Source organism: Peromyscus maniculatus, chromosome 3 (assembly GCF_049852395.1).
Source record: "Peromyscus maniculatus bairdii isolate BWxNUB_F1_BW_parent chromosome 3, HU_Pman_BW_mat_3.1, whole genome shotgun sequence".
Lineage (NCBI taxonomy): Eukaryota > Metazoa > Chordata > Mammalia > Rodentia > Cricetidae > Peromyscus > Peromyscus maniculatus.
In genome coordinates, this window is record NC_134854.1 from 52,646,135 (window position 1) to 52,664,802 (window position 18,668).

At 41.8% G+C, this 18,668-nt stretch overlaps 1 protein-coding gene across 8 annotated transcripts in view; it reads right to left on the minus strand.

The window, feature by feature from the left end:
• Ubn2 (ubinuclein 2) overlaps window positions 1-16,823 on the minus strand; it is a 70,020-nt gene extending 53,197 nt beyond the window's left edge. For 5 of the 8 annotated variants that reach the window (XM_076566499.1, XM_076566497.1, XM_076566498.1 and 2 more), the window contains exons 1-2: window positions 16,257-16,823; window positions 9,100-9,192 (exon numbers count right to left, since the gene is read on the minus strand). In XM_076566499.1, coding sequence (XP_076422614.1) covers window positions 9,100-9,192; window positions 16,257-16,682 — 519 coding nt within the window. In that variant the 5' untranslated portion in view covers window positions 16,683-16,823. Of the gene's footprint in view, window positions 1-9,099; window positions 9,193-15,689; window positions 15,787-16,256 lie in introns of those variants that run through there. The other 3 variants (XM_076566500.1, XM_076566496.1, XM_076566502.1) reach the window with 2 other exon arrangements.
• Between the last annotated feature and the right edge of the window lie 1,845 nt (window positions 16,824-18,668).

Consider the following 18,668-nt stretch of genomic DNA (forward strand, 5'->3'; position numbering starts at 1 on the left):
TCAAGATCTGTTGTCTAGTCTATTCACAAGTGTGCTGTGCCAAGGTCTACTCTCCAGTTCTGATGACTGCAGTTATGTGAGGTATAACCCCTGGGCGTATCTAGCTGGGTGTTGAGAAAAAGAGTCTCTTCTACTGTATTTGAAACTTGTCAACCTATAATTATTTTTAAATGAAATGTTTCTAAAGCAAAACAAACCAGTTCTTGGAGATTGCATTATTCAAGTTATACCTTATTTTGACCCTAGCTGATCACAGCATAAAGAGCTCATTATATCTCAGATAGAAAATGCTATTTGAACCCTTGAAGGTCCATATAAGCTTGGGATAAGCAGTTTAAACAGGAAGCAGCCTTCCGCTGGTACCATGAAAACAAACAGGTATGTGAGTTCTGCTTCTAGGCCTCATTTTGGATATTTACATTTACAGATTCAAACCCAACTATGATTTGTAAGCATCCCTGCACCATCTCCCCATCCTGTTTCTCTTTCTAGTCAGTGATAGGGGAAAGGAAAGCAAGGAAAAGAAGAAGAGGGAAGAGGAGGAAGATAAATTGTGCCAAGGATCGAGCATATCAACATGTTCCTTCCAAGCCACAGCGGGCTTTGCAGAAAGGATGAAAGGAAGATGCGAATCTCTGTCACTTGGTTCCAGTTCTCACAGAGTGGACTTCAATGCAAATTAAGCGTCTAAAGATTGATACATTTAAGGCAATGTGTCTTTAATAAAAACTAAATGCAAAGACAATGGTGCTTGAGGGGAAAGGGCTGCCCTGGAATTATGAGCAATGTCTCTAAGGCAGTGCCTCCCTTCAGGCTAACTTCCAAAGGTAATTCTAACTAAATGCTGTTTGCCATATATACTGACACTGAAACATCTAACTTGTCTCAATCCATGGCCAACCCCCAAAAAACCTCAGTGGGGAATAGTTAATAAGTCAAATGGGGTTAACAACACAACACCTATTTCATCTACTACACTATAAACTTCAAGATTTTAGAAAAATGGAGAAGGATGGAACTCATCAGACACCGCTAGAAAAGACCTCATCAACCAACTTTATGGAAAGCAACGTGAAAGCCTCCGTAAAACATTTAGTAATACAATTTACATTTTTCTTCTTCCTATGTATGAATCATTTCCCAAATTTCCTATGTATGAATCATTACTATCAAAATGGGAATGTGTTAAAACTTTTTAAATTTTCATTTTATTTAACCAGTAATTCTACTAAGAATTACACACTATATTTCCAATCACTAAAGAGTTGAGAGTATCTGTTAAGGCAGAGGGCATGCTTAGCCTATGTGCAGTCCTGGTTCTCTTTCTTGCAGTCCTCCCAAAACATATGTCAGGAACTTAAGCTATAGAAAGCATGCCTGCAATTCCAGTCCCGGGGAAGCAGAGGCAAGAAAATTAAAAATTCAATGCCACTCACTCTTCTACACAGGAAGTTTAAGAAAGCAATATGCTAAAATATCAGACATGACTAAGTTCTTTCAAAGCTTTTATTTATACTTATTTTACGCATCTGAGCGTTTTGCTGCATGTATATATGTGTACCATGGGCATGCATGGTGCCCACAAAGTCCAGAAAGTGGCACTGAATCCTCTGGAACTGGAGTTCTAGACAGGTATAAGCTGCCATATTGGTGCTGGGAACTCAACCCAGGTCCTCTGCAAGAGCACAAGTGCTCTTCACCGCTGAGCCATCTTTCTAGCCCCCAGAATTTAAGTTCTTATCCCCAAAGAACTAAAAACAAGATAACCACTTCAAGCAATTTACCAAGCACCCACCCACAGGTGCCAGCCTTTATGGACTGAATGGTACTGTAGCCAGAAGGAAGATGAATGACTACACCAATTATAGACAGTAAAAAGGGAAATCACATGAAGGTTGTATGGAGTGCTTTCTGACAGATGACTAGACAAGTCTTTCCTAAGACATTTATTGTGAGACAAGACAAACGCAGCTATACACTTGTACAGATAAAAGTTTAACAGAAATCACTTGGCTATCACATGGGGAACAAACCTAATTAAACTAGTTTCAAAGGAAAAAGTGAAGCAATCTCAACATCAGCAGTTACTGGAGGCATAAAGTGTGTATTTAACTCCCCTAATATGTAATTAGACCATGACGACAACAGCTACTGATCACTGAGTGCAGATCTGCACCAGATCTTACCCTAAGCACATCCATCTTTTATTTCACATTCCACAAAAAGGCAAAAAAACAAAAACAAAACAAAAAACCCAAAGCTTAGAAAGGAGAAGTAACTTGTCAATGGTCACAAAGACTTGTTTCTATGTAGAAAAGTTGTAGAAGTTACAGAGCTTGTGGGGTCACTTTTTAGCTAGAGCCTTCAACTCAGTGTCAGAATTCAAATCAGTGTCCACTGCCACATGTCTCCAGGTTAGCTTCTCCCACACAGTTCCCCATTGGTTTCATGCTTACTATAGTGTGCTAATGAGATGGCTCAGAGGTTAGAGGAGCTTGCATACAAATTTAATCCTCCGATTCCACTCATGGCAGGAGAAACATGACTCCCAAGAGCGATCCTCTGCCCTTCATCTACTCAAGAGCACACATACTTCATTATCTGATAAAGAGTGAAAACAGCAAGTGTTAAAAAGGGTATGGAAGAACTCAACACTTGTGGAGATAGCAAGGGATACAACAGGCAGGTGTGAATCCTACACTTATCATTCCAGCACCTGGGGAAGATCATGAGTTTGAGACTAGCCTTGACTATAGAGTAAGATCGTGCCTCAGAAACAACAACAAGCCAGGCATGGTGGTGCACGCCTTTATCCCAGGACTCAGAACGAAGAAGCAGGCGGACCTCTGTGAGTTCGAGGCCAGCCTGGTCTCCATAGGAGTTCCAGGACAGCCAGGGCTGCACACACAGAAAGACCCTGTCTCAAAAACGAAACAAAATAAACCAACCAAGCAACCAACCAAAGTAATACAGCCACTATGTAAGAAGGGACACAGTGTTACATGTCTGTAACACCAGTACAGGGAGGGAGGAAAGAGGGAGAGAGATCCCAGAACTCACTAGCCAGCCAGTCTAGCCAATCAATTCAGTAAAAGATCCTGCCTCAGAAAGTAAGATCCTGCCTTCATACACACCTGAGAGCACACAGGTACACATAACAAACACAAACATGCACACCACACAAAAAAGAGAATGCACAGTAAAAGTGTATGGTCTTTTTTCCTTTCACATTATTTCTGTGTGGGGCCATAACACAACACACATGTGGAAGCCAGAGAACAACCTGCAAAAGTTGGTTTTCTTCTTCTACCATGTGGAAGGTCATCTGGCTTGGCAGCACATGCTTTTACCTGCCAGCCATTTCATTGCCCACACATTTATTTAAGATAAGCTATCATGCCAAGTAGTAGCGCCATATGCCTTTAATCCCAGCACTCAGAGAGGCAGGGGCAGGCAGATCTCTGAGTTCGAGGCTAGTCTGGTCTATAGAGCTGGTTCCAGGACAGCCAGGGCTACACAGAGAATTCCTGTCTCAGAAAAAAACAAAAACAATAGAAGGGTAAGTTATTACTACCTAGTCCCATGCCACCTTTGAACTTACTACATAGCCCAAGAATGACCTGAACAACTGTGACAATCCTCCTGCCTCAGCTTCCCAAGTGCTGAGGTTACAGACATGAGCTACCATGCCTAGATTGAAAATGTATGTTAATATAAAATGTATACTGTGATTTTTTTTTTTTAGAGTAGCTTTATGGGTACTAGTCAAAACCTGAAAACTGGGGCCAGTGAGATGATTCTGCATGTGGAGACGCTCTGCAGCCAAGTCTGGTGACTTCAGTTCAATCTAGGAAACCAGCTCCTGAAGGTTATCCTCTGACCTCCACATGAGCAGAAAATAGAAAAATGTTTTATAAAAATAAATAAAAACCCTCAAACTCTGAAAACATCACAATATCCCTCATGTGCTGAATGAATAAAACACTGGAATACTCACTGACACATAAGACACACAGATGACTCTCAAAGGCACCATGCTAAACCAAAGAAGCCACACACAGGAAAAGTTCATTTACAGAAAATTCTAGAAAAACAAAAACCTACAGAAACAAAACAGACCAGAGAGTGTCAAGGAGGTAGGACTGTCTGCGAAGATATACAAGAACACTTTGTAGGGAGATAAAACTGGCCTACACCATGACTGTAGTGGCACTTAGAGACTATATGCATTTATTAAAATTCACCAAGTTGTACAACTAAAATTATTAAGTTGTAGTTAAATTATACCTCTAATTATGGGGCTGGAGAGATGGCTCAGCTGTTAAAGGCTAGGCTCACAACCAAAAATACCTCTAATTTTGATCTTCAAAGTGTCATTATTCTTTTTTTTTTCTTTCTTCTCTACCTACCTTCCTTCTCAATCTCTCCCTTCTAATTTTTTAATTTTTGCTAGAGTTGGGGTCAAAATGAGAATTATTATTTCTTTCTACTTCAAGTCTTTCTCACAAGAACCTTTGTTTGTCGGTTTAGTCACCCCTTCAGCTTCCTTCCCATTCTAACTGTCAGGACTAGAAAGCTAGGCATTGTTTTTACCTAAATGTATTCAATCCCTTGGTTTGTCTCATGTCCCTCAAGTTTACCTTTACTACATTCTAATGACTATTTAAAAACTACAACTCCCTATAATCTTCTGTCCCAGAAACATCCTTATTATAAGACAAAACCAAAAGCCTTAATATTCACAAATTCAAGGGTTTCTGCATGTTCACTTTGACTGCCTACCCACCTTTCTTTTAAAATGTTCTGACATGAGCTTTTTAGACCACTGAAATTCCCATCCTAAGCACATGTGTTCATCTTTCCTCATGCTTTCCCTTTATACGGACTCTTACTCCTCGATGAATCCTGCTGCCTCTCACAGCTAAGCCTGAGTTTTAAATTGTTCTCTAGGATGCTAACTAAAATCGCAACTACTCTTTTCTGCTCATCAAATACTTTCAGGGCAGGGGATTAAGTGACTACAATTTGCCTGGGGAAATCTAAAAACAATACAAACAGCAAATCTGTCTGTTGTGGTGAGCAAATACAGACAGCAAACAGCTTATTGGTAATTAGATTTAGGAGCATGTGTGTCTAGTCAAGGTTACCAGCTTGTTGCCACTAAAAATGACTGTTGTTAATTGTTAGTGTTCAATGGAGCAGAATAGAATGGTAGTGCTGTTAAATAGGTGTGAATCTTTTTAAGTGTGAATCTTAAAGAGATTATCAAAAAGAATTAACTAAAACTTTGACTATAATAATATTAATCTGTAATCTCACCAAAAATCCTACCAATAACAGCATCAATGACATAACTATAAATCATATCAACTATGGCATAGCCATTCAATGCTAACAGCCATTAAAAAAACAGTGCAGCAAAAGATGATAAATAATAAATACAGGGAGTAAGAAAAACAATTTGTAAAATATATTTACAACTCAGGTTATTTACAGAAAGGACATTAAGAGTATTAATTCAACTTCTGAGGGCCAACAGTGATGGCTCAGTGGTAAAGACACTTGCTGCCAAACCAGACAACAAAGCTTGATCCCCAAGACCTACATAGTAGAAGGAGAAAAAAAGATAGATTTCCTCTGATATCCACACAGTGATGTGCATGTGTGCACCCAAACACACACCACATAAAATACATATATGTACTTTTTCAAATTTAAAAACAGGTGGCTGTAGAGATGGCTCTGCAGTTAAGAGCACTTGTTGCTCTTGCAGAGGATTGACTCTAGCACCCACAAGGCAGTTTACACACATCTCTAACTCCAGTCCCATAGCTGGAACCTGCTGTGTAACCTAGGCTGTTCTTAGAACTTGTCCTCTCTACCTCAGCATCCACGTACTAAGATTACAGGCATGCACCATCATGTCTGGCTTAGAACAACATATTCAGATGCCCAAAAGCAGCACATACACTGTGAATTTAAAACAAAATTTTACATAAAGGAACTCAAGACAGATTGGCAATGTGTCCTTCCTTCTACACACACACACACACCTATTTTGAATCACTCTTTTTCAGTATCTTTAGGACAACTGTTCCTTGCAACAGAATCAGTCTTAATTCATAATTTTCTAAACCCTTTTATACTGTACAGTTTACACATTAAGTAAACCTTATAAAAATCAAAATTTATTTCCATAGAAATTTGTATGGAAATGAATTTTAAAAATCTTCCACTTTTAGCTGGATGTGGTAGCACATGACTTTAATCTCAGCACTCTAGAGGTAGAGGCAGGCAGTTTAAGGCCAGCCTGGTCTACAAATCTAGTTCCAGGACAGCTAGGGCTGTTACACAGAGAAACCCTGTCTCGAAAAACAAAACTTCCATTTTGTTATATCTCAAGTGAAGAACCCTCTTTAAAGCTCTTTTTCCAAGCACTCCATAATGACTCAGACTATTACTTACTGAGTCATTAGTACTGGCTTAACCTGATAATCAGTATCTCAGGCCAATGCTGAGGAATTACAGCATTAGGAAACTGAAATACAAACACACCATTCCTAGCACAGGACCCCACTGCCATTGACAGTCACTGATCACTTATGGCAGACAGAAGAAGCAGGATATTAATTGATAAGACTCCAGTCTTACAACCAGACAAAAACACCTTGGTTACAAAACTTCTTAACTTGTACCACAGCCCTCTACAATTGTACCTTTTTATATCCATGCTCATTTCAACCTTCCTATTGGATAGAGCATAGTTTTAAATCAGTAGAAACAGTCAACAGTACAGAAACACCAACACACACTTTGACAACCAACACTTATAGGTGTAAGATCTTCCTAAAACTGCTGTTTCACAATAGGTCTTCAGGGATTTAAAGTTGCTGAAGCCCGGTGTGGTGGCGCACACCTTTACTCCCAGCACTTTGGACGTAGAGGCAGGTGAATTTCTGAGTTTGAAACCAGCCTGGTCTACAGGGCCAGTGGCAAGACAGCCAGGGCCACACAGCAAAACCCTGTTTCTAAAAGCCAAAAGAAAAAAAGACTACCCTCTTCCTCAGAATTGTTTTTAAAAGGTCATTTTATGATTTTAATATGTAACCAACCCTTTATATCCTGGATTGGTTCCAGGACCTCTAACAAAATCTCCAGATGTTCAAATATCCTATATAAAATATCATAGTGTTTATATATAACCCACTTGTATCCTGCTGTATACTTTAGCTCTAAATATTTATAATATCTAATATAATGTGAATGTTATATAACTATGAACCTGTATTGTTTAAGGAATAAAACTAAAAAAATCTTCACATGTAAAATACAGGTACATGTTTCCTTGTTTTGAATATATCTGATCTTCAGTTGGTTGGATCCAAGGAGGCAGAATCTACAACTATGGTGGACTGGTTCCACACTATTTTTTTTGTTTGTTTCATTTTTGTTTTATTTTTTCAAGACAAGGTCTTTCTATGTAGTTCTGGATGTCCTGGAGCTTGCTAGGTAGACCAGTTTGAACTCACAGAGAGCTACCACATCCGGCCTGGCTGCAGGCCAATGATAATCTATAAAGAATACTAAATTTACTGGTATCTATGTTTTATGAGTAGAATTCAATTTGTAGTGATCTTAACAAGCTTGCCCAAACTCTATCCAAAACTTTACCAAGTTGAGTCCTAGGGACCATACCCAACAAAAGGACAAAAAAGAGGAAAAAGCAGACTTGAGGAGGCTCCCCAAGTGCTCTGACTTCTCAGAAGTTATGGCTCACCAATGAGTGATACAATTCTTAAAATGATTACAGGTTTTTATGATATCCACTTCCCAGTACTCTATCTGAGGGGACTGTTAAAGCATTTCACAATTGATTGTGACGTCACTCAACAAAATGTATAGAATTATTTAAATCAATCAATCAATTTATTTATTTTTTGCTGTGCTTGGTGGCATACAACTTTAATTCCAGCACTTGGGAGGCAGAGACAAGCTGGTCTGTGAGTTCCAGTGAGCTAGGGCTATATAGTAAACCCTGCCCAAATAAATAAATAAATAGATAGATAGAGAACATTTTTACATGTAGTTATTTTGAGAGAAGAGACATATACACATGATAGAAATGTGGAGTTCAAAGGACAACTTGCCAAAGTCAGATTTCCTATCATATGAGTTTCAGGAATCAAACTCAGGCCCATAGGGCTTGGAGAAAGTGTCTTTACCTAATGAACCATCTTACCAATCTAACATATATTTGTTTTACAATCAATGCCAAAATAAAACCCAGATTTTTTAGAAACAGAGAGAGACAGAGACAGAGAGACAGGGACAGAGAGATGGTAGCCCTAACCTAGAACTCACTATGCAAATTCAATCTGCCTGGCCTAAAACTTGTATCAACCCTCCTGCCTCTGCCCTCAAAGAACTGGGATTACAGGCATGCTCCAGACCATGATCAATTCAACTATTTCATTTATTATGGCTCCTCAGAATTACTTTTCGATCACCAAATTTATCACTATCCCTTTAAAAACACAACAAAACAAATATTACAATAAGAACTAATATGTTGTTGCATGTAATATAGGATATACATGAATATTTAAGGTAAATATAACACAAAGAAGTTTTATACTGATCCTGATAGACTCTGAACCAAGAGGCTTACTCTCTTAAGAGGGAAGAAGGGTGATGAACAAGAGAACATTCTCCACAGTGGAGGTGGAGCAGATTAGAGCTACACACAGCTAGATGTGCTGCCTGTTCTTGACCCTCTGTGACCATGGACCAGTCATGTAACCTTAGGCTTAGAGCTTCATTCTGTTCACCTGTGAGGTATGGTAAGTATTACTTACCTTATACTTTGTATTGTAAGATTTGTTAAGCAAACTGCCTAGATTTTAGGACTATAATGAATGCAGCCTACTAACAGTCAGGACAAACCTGTAAAACTGTCTGGCTGTCAAAACCATTCATTCAGCTTCAATTTGTGAGATCAAGATAAGTAAGCAGTTGCTATTTATAGGTCCTCCCAACTAGCTGCACAAAGAAAAGAGGCCAACAGGGTAAAATGACCTAGGTGAACACTAGTATACTCACATATTTCATTTCAAACTTCTTAGCCAACATTTCCACTTCTTGCCTCTCCTTATGCTCATCATTAAATGGGTCTTCTGTATGAACAAGCTTCTTCTGATTCAAAGGAGATAGGGAAAGAAACAGAAGTATTAGAACTACTTCAACTGGACTGCCATATACTAATCATAATCATATATCAACTATAGTTCAGTATAACTGACTAGCATATCAAATAGGCATTCAATATTATATATTCTAGAACTACATCCATAATATTATTTTCCCGACTTGACTCTCCCTTTAAATTTCAATTAGCCAATTTTTCCTAACAAATAGGTCAAAAGCATTAAAAGCTATTTTGAAAAAAAAAAAATGATGGTTCACAGAAGGAAAGTATCTGCAGTTAATAGACTTACACACACTGTACAGTTTTTTGATGGTCAAGAATTCAACATCAAAATTGACTCCACTTGCAAAAGGACCATATGGCCACCCCATCCCAAATAAAGCAATCTCTCTCCTTAGACCAACATAGGTAAAAATGAAAATACGGATTTTATTTTGATATTATCCCTAAAAAGGGCTGATTCAGCTATGAAAGAACCCTAAAAAGGTATCCAAATTATTCATTATAGAATCAAGATTCGTCATATGCTTAAAAGTTATTATTTGAGGGACTGGAGAGATGGCTCAGAGGTTAAGAGCACTGGCTGCTCTTCCAGAGGTCCTGAGTTCAATTCCCAGCAACCACATGGTGGCTCACAACCACCTGTAATGAGATCTGGTGCCCTCTTCTGGCCTGCAGTCATACATGCTGTATACATAATAAATAAATAAATCTTTAAAAAAAAAAAAGTTATTATTTGAGTATCTGCAGCTGCCCTGGCTTTCTGCTGAAAACTTAGAATCAATAATTTCTATTATCACCTGTCTCCTGTCAATGGATATCCATTCAAGGAATACATAAAGCTAAAAAAAAATATGCAATAGCTCACCATGGCTTCCTTCTAACAGTGTAGAATGAAACATTGTTCTAATATAGTTTAAAACACAGACACACTCACACACTATGAGCAAAGATCCTAATTCACCACCCACTTGCCAAAACAGACAAAATTGTATCCTTTCCTGACTTTACCATGTTTTCAAAAATTTTTTTAATGTATTATTATTATGTGCCGCATGATGGGGGCGGGTGGGCAAGTGCATACATGTGGAGGTCACAGGGCAACTGTGTGAAGTTGGTTCTCTCCTTGCACCTTTCTGTGGATTCTGGGGATAGAACTCAAGTTGCCAGGCTTGCACTGACCTGAGTTTACTATTTCAGCAGATATGTCTTACATGTAATGATTTTCAATAAACAAAAAGGCTAAGAGCTACCTTTAAAAAAATACTTTTTTAAATCCAATTTTAGAAAATTTACTTTGAAAGTAAATTTGGTTTGTTGTTTGTTTTGTTTTTTGGAGACAAAGTTTTACTATGTAGCATTTGACCTGGAACTCCCTAGTTTGACCAGGCTAGGCTGGAACTCAGAGATCCTTCTGTTATTCAGAGATCCTTCTGATTCTCTTTCCTTGTGCTGGGATTAAGGTGTGCCCAATCACACTCATCTGAAAACAAATTTTTAGAGTTTTTTCTTTTTCTTTTTGTTTTTTGAGACAAGAGTTTCTTTGTATAGCAGCCCTGGCTGTCCTTGAACTCATGTTGTAGACCAGGCTGGCCTTGAACTCACAGAGATCCAGCTGCTTCTGCCTCCTGGGATTAAAGGTGTGAGGGTTAATTTTTTTTAAGCTTATATAGCAGCTTCAAATAATTAAAACCAAGACAAAGACCTGAATTTGGTATTCATCCTAGATATAAAGACCTACACATAATCAGCCTAAAAAATGACAAGAAAACATGGACAGGGTCTGGAGAGATGGCTCAGAGGTTAAAAGCACTGGCTGCTCTTCCAGAGGCCCTGAGTTCAGTTCCCAGCAACCACATGGTGGCTCACAACCATCTGTAACAAGATCTGGTGCCCTCTCCTAGCATGCAGACATACACGCAGACAGAACACTGTACAAATAATAAATAAATACATAAATCTTTAAAAAAAAAAAAAAGGACAGGATGAAGACAGAGGGTTGGTTCATCCTTCCCAGCACATCAGAATGAAGGGGGGAGAGGATTCCTTAGATTTTAAAGAGTTGATTTAGAATAAAATTTTAAATGTAATAATATTTATAGAATCTCTTATCCTAACTGGCATTATGAATGAAAAACAGAAACAACCCAAGTGGAAACAAACTAGCAAAGTGAGTCTGGTATGGAATAAAATGCTACATTTGGGGTATGGCGGTCCTGAGGCTGATGCACAGAACTGCAAGCAATCAGCATATTTTGTTGTTATAAACTGTCCCCTCCCAACACTGTGTAGTTCAAATACTAGGTCCTTATCAGTATGATCGGGGTTCTATGACAGTTCTATTGAACCCAGAGACTTTCACATTCTAGGCAAGAGCTCTACCACTGAGCTTTCTCCCCAATCCAGCCTGACTCATTTTATATATGCAAATATAAACACAAAGATGTGTAATTTTTACTAAGAATCACTATTTTTAAAAGATTTATTTTTAACTTACATTGGGGTTTTGTCTGTATATGTGAGGATGCCAGATCCCCTGTGAACTGCAATGTGGTGCTAGGAATTGAACCTGGGTCCTTTGAAAGAGCAGCTAGTGTTCTTAACCACTGAGCTACCTCTCCATCTCACCTTTAAATGTCATTCTAAAATTTTTTTCAAGATCAGATTTCACTATACAGTTTAAATGGCCTCAAACCCACAATTCTGCCTCAATATCCTGTGTATCACCATGACCAGCCTATTTTAAAGTATTTTGTGTACTTCATTATACAGGCATTGAAATCTAACTCTTGTTTACATGTGGTCTATAAAATTAAAACAAACTTCTCCTTTACAGTTAAGAATAATACTTGCAGCCGGGCAGTGGTGGCATGCACCTTTAATCCTAGCACTGGGGAAGTAGAGGCAGGTGGATCTCTGCGAGTTTGAGGCCAGCCTGGTCTACAAAGTGAGTTCCAGTACAGGCTCCAAAGCTACACAGAACCAAAAAAGAATAATGCCTGCAATCCTAGCACTCAGGAAGCTGAAGCAGGAAATCTGACAGAAGTTTGAGGCTAACCTGGGCTACACATACCCACAAAGAATCATCTCTTTTCCCAATAAACCCTCAAGAAGAATCCCCCAAGGTGAAAGAACCTGCAAATGATCAGCTACCAATGAGTAGAGTCAACCAATGATTTTCTCCTTTGATCTTAGCGGCATGTTCAAATCGTTCATAGGCCTTCTCCACACATGCGGTGACAAGCAACAGAATCCACAGAAGTCTGTGACAGTACAGTTACAGCAGCACCACTATCACTTGTTTTCTCTTTACAGGAAACATTTGGGAGCTCAGGCTGTCTGATTCTTGGTCTGCTAAGAACTGCACTTTTTTCTTATGTATTTGTCACATCCAAAACTTACTTCACAATGCACTATCACCAGCAATACTAATCAGGATAGGAGTGTCTTTTTTTTTTTTTGGTTTTTCAAGATAGGGTTTCTCTGTGTAGCTTTGGCGCCTTTCCTGGAACTCACTCTGTAGCCTAGGCTGGCCTAGAACTCAGAGATCCGCCTGGCTCTGCTGGGATTAAAGGCGTGCGCACAACCATTCAGCTTCAGGATAGGAATGTTTCCAAGGTCTCAGTCACCACCTGCACCACCATAATTATAGCATAATAAATACCACAAAGAGAGAACAAGGCAAAGGGCGGACCTAATCTGCAGGGTGATTTTGCTTTTTAGAGTTAGCCAAAATATGCTTTTCCTCATAAATATAGAAAACCTCCAACTGTATTTCCATTCATTGGGATTGCACTCTTCATTTATCAGGTAGGAAGGGGCTTATTAAATGTACATAAATGTATTTAAATGTACTTATTTAAATGTATTTAAATGTGCACATAACTTTGTGTTTTTTGCTTTTGGGGTCCCCCCCTCCCCCCCAAAACAGAGTTTCTCTGTGAAACAGTCCTGGCTGTCCTGGATCTCACTCTGAAGACCAAGTTGGCCTCAAACTCACAGAGATCAGCCTGCCTCTGCCTCCTGAGTGCTGGGATTAAAGGCGTGCGCCACCACCCTGTCCACTTAATGTTTTTAACAGCCCATAGCTACCAACTTTCAGTTAACAAATCTTGTTCACTGACATATAGCTATTTAAAAAAATTGGAGACTGTTTCTTCTAATTCTACTTAGCCTATTACAGGTTCTAATTAATTCTTCTAATTCTACAGCCTATTACACTATTCAATGCCAGTCACTCAAATTCAAAATTATTTTGGAAAGATTATTACTCTAAATATAATCTGCTCCAGCTACTCAGTAACCCCAGCTACTCAGGAAGCTAAAACAGCAAGATCATAAATTCAAGGCCAATATGGGATACACAGTAAGTTCAAGGCCAGTTTGAGCAACTTAAAATTTTCTTGTCTCCAGAACAAAGAATGAGGTGTACTTGGAGTCATGTCAGTGATATGGCATGTCACTGTCCTAGCATGTTCAAGATCCTTGGCTTGATTCTCAGCACTGGAAAAATAAAAGTCAAAGACTTCCTGAAGGAGGAAATTTGGGGCTTACCCCTTTCCAGACATTCTTATGTTCCCAGTTTTGCTTTCCTAGGGTTGGTCACTCTTCTAGGATTTCTATGGGGTCATGACAATTCACTTACAACAGTATTATTTATACATTATTCGGTATTAAATATATTAAGTAGAACTAATCATAGGAAAACGTGGCAAACTTTTATGCTACAAAAGTATACGGCATAAAAAACAGAGTAACAGCCTGGTCTACAGGGCATATTGGCAACCAAGGCACCACAGCAAAACCCTGTCTCAAAACAACAACAAAGAAAAAAACCCAACAAAACAAAAAACAAACACCAGAATAAAATCTTTTGTGGAATTACAAAAGATATATGCTTGAATATATGATGAAAATTTGGATCAATAAATCCCTAAATTGATAGTATGTACGAAACAAACACAAAAATTAAACCCAATTTACCTGTCTCCTAGAGCACAAAAGTATAGTCATGTTCCAAACACTGCCTTCAGGTTCAGAAAAGATCACATACACAACAATAAATACCACAGAGCACAACCATATAGCAAATTAAATGGTTAAGTACTATATAGCTAACTATATAGCTGGTTAAAACACCTAGATTAGCGGGGTGCAGCATGGAACACCTTTAATCCCAAACACCTTTAGTCCCATCACTAGGGAGGTGGAGTCAGAAGGATCTAAGTTCAAGGCCAGCCTGGTCTACAGAGTAAATTCCAGGACAGAACAGCTACACAGAGAAACCATCTCAAAAAAGCAAAACTAAAAAAAAACCCAAAAAACCCACTTAGGTTAGTGTAGGTACTTTCTACAGTGTTTTTACAACGGCAAAACACTAACAGTATTATGTATTTTTACCTAATGATGGTTTTTGTCTTGCAGTTTTGTTATACTTATTTGTATGTGTACACCTTGCAGTAGATGGTTTTTTCCTTCCACCATGTGGATGGATCCTGGAGATGGAACCCAGGTCCTCAGGCTTGGCAGCAAATGCCTTTACCTGCTGAGCCATTTTGTCACCCAGTTTTTGTTTTTTTGAGACAGAGTCTAACAATATGACCCTGAACTCTCCATCCTTCTAACCCCAGTCTCCAGAGCACTGAGGTCACCGACTAGCACACCCATCTACAAAACGTTTTGAATCTGTAACTTATGCAAATTATAAAAATTGAACACCTACTTATATTAACAAGTCAAGTATAATTTATTTGAAAAATGTTCCGACTTATTAGATAAAAAAAAAAATGGCATATTAAAAAAGAGAGAGAGAGAGTTCTGAAGGGAGTCTACAGAACAAATGTTATGTGAAAGTGACCAAAATGGTCTCTTCCCCTAACAATTCAATTTCTCTGAAAACGTTTAGTAATGATGGCTGCACAACAATACTTGTAACTAGCCATCAAAGGATTATCTGGCACAAAATGAACACAGACTAATGATATTATTCACCGTGAGACTTTTGATTAAGAGTCCTTCGTTGCAACAACAAAGATAGCTGATGAAAGGAACTAATGAATTCTGGAGTCCATTAGACCTGCTAGAAAGGCCAGGCTAATAAAAAGCATAGTCGCTAAACTAGAGGACAATTGTCTGTCTGTCTGCCTCTGTCTCCCTCCCCCTCCTCCCTCCTAAAGATCACCAACCCACAACAATAAAAATTACAGTCACCGACAAACCGCTGCCCTAATCCCCATTGTTCACCGCTTCCCTCAAAGGCATACCTATGTATTTTCCCAAGTTTTTTTTTTTTTTTTTTAATTCAAAGCCATCGTTTTTTCCATCATTCTCCAAAAGACTACATCGGACAAATAATCCCAATTCGAACTAATGATAGCCACTCAAATCATATGGTTAGACAGCCACCGAATAAGACACAAGAGACCTTTCCATTCAAAGACAATATTCACAAACTCAACACACACACAAAGCTAACAATATTTACCAACACGAGTGTAACCACATTAACGAATCCACTTTTTCATTCCTAACGTGGAATCTTTAGTTCCTGAAAATGTTTAATTTCTCTTAAATCCCCTTCAATCAAGGAAAATAAACCACCCGGCCACGAGCCCATCTCAGCAGCCCTGGTGCCCGGTACAGCTGGGTTGAGGAAGGATGAGGATGAGCCGAGAAGGGGTCACACAATCTCTCCGCTTCAGACCGGGGGGCGTGTCCCCCAAGGTTTTTCGCTTCCCTTCTACCGGAACGACAGATGGAGTGCCACAAGAAGCTAGCCGCACGGCTCGCGGGGCCTCGGGATTTGGTGTGGGGAACAGAAAGGAAAAGGAGGAAAAAAGCTGAGGTTTCGAAAGGTGCAGAGGAAAACCGGCTCGCCGCGGTGTGGAAGGGGCAGCCTCGGCCACCTAGGTGGGCCGAGCCGCGCAGCTCCCGCCCCGTCTAGCCGCCCGGCCCCCGCCACCCCACCCCCGGGGCGAGCGAAGTGCAGAGCAGCGGCCGGTCCGGAGGCACCCGAGCTGCGGGGCGGCCGGGAGGGAGGGACCCTCTGTACCCGTTGTTCTCCGCACAGCAGCAGCTCCGGGTAGCTGAACTCCACGCAGCTTTCGTCCGTGGGGTCCTTGAGCACCAGCTCCAGGCGAACCGTCTCCTTCGGCGGTCGCGGCGGCGGCTCCGCCCGGGAAGCCGACTCCCGCGGCGGGGCAGCCTGCAGGGGCAGCGGCGGCGGCGGCGGCTCGGGCCGCGGGGGCTCGCGCTGCAGCGCCATGGGCGGCTCGGCGCGGCTGACCTCGCGCTGGGGGAGCGGCTTGTCGCGCGCCGGGTGCTGCGCGTCAGCGCGGGGGGCCGACTCCGCCCGGGCCGGCTCGCGGTACGGCTGCGGCTCCAGCCGGGGGGGCTCGCGCTCGGCGCCCGCCAAGTCGGCCTCGCGCCGCCTCACCGGTGACAGGCTAATGAACGCGACTCTGCGCGGCTCCGCCATCCCCACTGTTCTGGCCCTCGGCGCTCGCTCGAGCCGGCTCTCGCCTCGACGCCGTACGGCGTGCCTGCCCGCCTTTCCTTCCGCTCTCCGTCGCTTTTCTTCCCTCCAGCACCCTCAGCCGTCTCCGCGGACGCCACCGTGAGTGCGGACCGGGTCCCTGTCCCCGCTACTACGTTCTGATGGGCTCCACCGCCATCGCCAGGGTCGCCGCAGCCGCCATGTTGGGTCCCCCACATAAATAGAAGCAGGCCGCTGAGCGGGCGCATGCGCACACCGGAGACGCTCGCGTCCACAGTCGTGGCTGTTGCTCAGTTTTCCTCCCAACAGTCTGGGGTCCAGACAGCCCGCCGGAAGTGACGTCACAGACAGCCCGGTCTCCGTGGCAACGCAGACGCTGTCTGCGCTTCGGCTCAGAAGGAGGGGTTTGGGGTTCCCGGAGTAATTTCCTCTTCTCGTCCGGAAACCGAGGCGCGCTCGCGGATCCCTCAGGGTGAGCGTTGCGATGTGCCTGGGAACGACCCAGACATGGCGCCGCGTCCCGCCCGTCGTCAGCCTCTGGCTCTCGGCGCGGGTGGCGAGGGGCCGGGGTAAGGTTGTCAGCTGAGGATTCCAGGTGGACCCTGGAGAGGGGTGAGGGACTCGCGGCCGGGCCTGCCAGCCCGGTGCCCAGTCGCCGGAGGTGCCCAGGGTGGAGAGGCGAAGACGAGACTCGCCCCAGACCCCTCCCGAAAGCGCCACGCTGCCTCCCACTGCGCTGCCTCCTCCACTTCTCCCCAGCCGCTGGGCGCATGGCGCTGAGACGCTCCATGACGCGCCGCAGTTGGGAAATTGGACTGGCAAACGCACAGTTCTTGAAAACTTCAACGTCTTAGCAGGTTTTGTTATTTTAGGAGACTCGCTCTCAGGGGGAAAACAAAAACAAAAACGTTGGATGGCCCATTTCTGAGTGGGAAGGAGCGTGGATTAGGCTCCGTTGGCGTACCCGTGGGAACCGAATTGGAATTCAGGTTTTAAAGGATGAGAATTACTGGCTCTTTGAATCTATTTAGTAGAAAGTGAATTTGAAGGCTCGCTTTCCACATCCTCCAGGAAACCCAAGCCTGTTAATTGCCTTAGCTGTATTAGATGCTGAGGAGCTGAGTCAAAGTGACGCCATTGACTTTTTTTTAACAGGCTGGTATTAGCTCAGAATTCCAGTCCTTTCCAAAGATGTACCAAGTGGTGATGGAATGTGCATCCCAAAAGTCCCTCCTAGTTCTAAGCCAGGTGTGGAGGTGCACAGGGAGAGGCGGGCTGTTTGACGTCAACATGGTCTACATAACCAGCTGCAGGCCAGCTAGCACTTTTTACTGGTGGTGGTGGCACTCCAGAGCCAAGCGGATCTCTGAGTTCAAGGTCAGCCTAATGTACTTAATGAGTTCCAAGCCAGCCAGAGCTACATAGTGAGACCGTCTGGAAAAAAAAAAAAAAAGAAGAAAAGTAGAAGAGAAAGAAAAAACAAAGTCTTCTAGCTCTAAAATACTGCAATATTTCCTTGACACCATGTTTTACCTCCGACATTCCTTCCCGATTTTGATTGGAATCTCATATTTTGGACTTAGTAGCACTTAAATGACTTTTCTGCCCTCTTACAATGGGGCAGTTAATGTTTCTAAAACACTTTTTGTTGCATCATTCTCTATCCCAGCTCCAATTGTCCTGCAAAGTGAGCTCCACACCTGTATTCAGTATCTACAGTTTATCCCAGAGATTTCACTCATTCTGTATTCAGTATCTACAGTTTATCCCAGAGATTTCACTCAGTCTGTATTCAGTATCTACAGTTTATCCCAGAGATTTCACTCAGTTTGTATTCAGTATCTACAGTTTATCCCAGAGAGTTCACTCAGTCTGTATTCAGTATCTACAGTTTATCCCAGAGAGTTCACTCAGTCTGTCCTTGAGCCAGCTGTCCTGTAAGCATGCTGCTCATCCAACATTATCCTC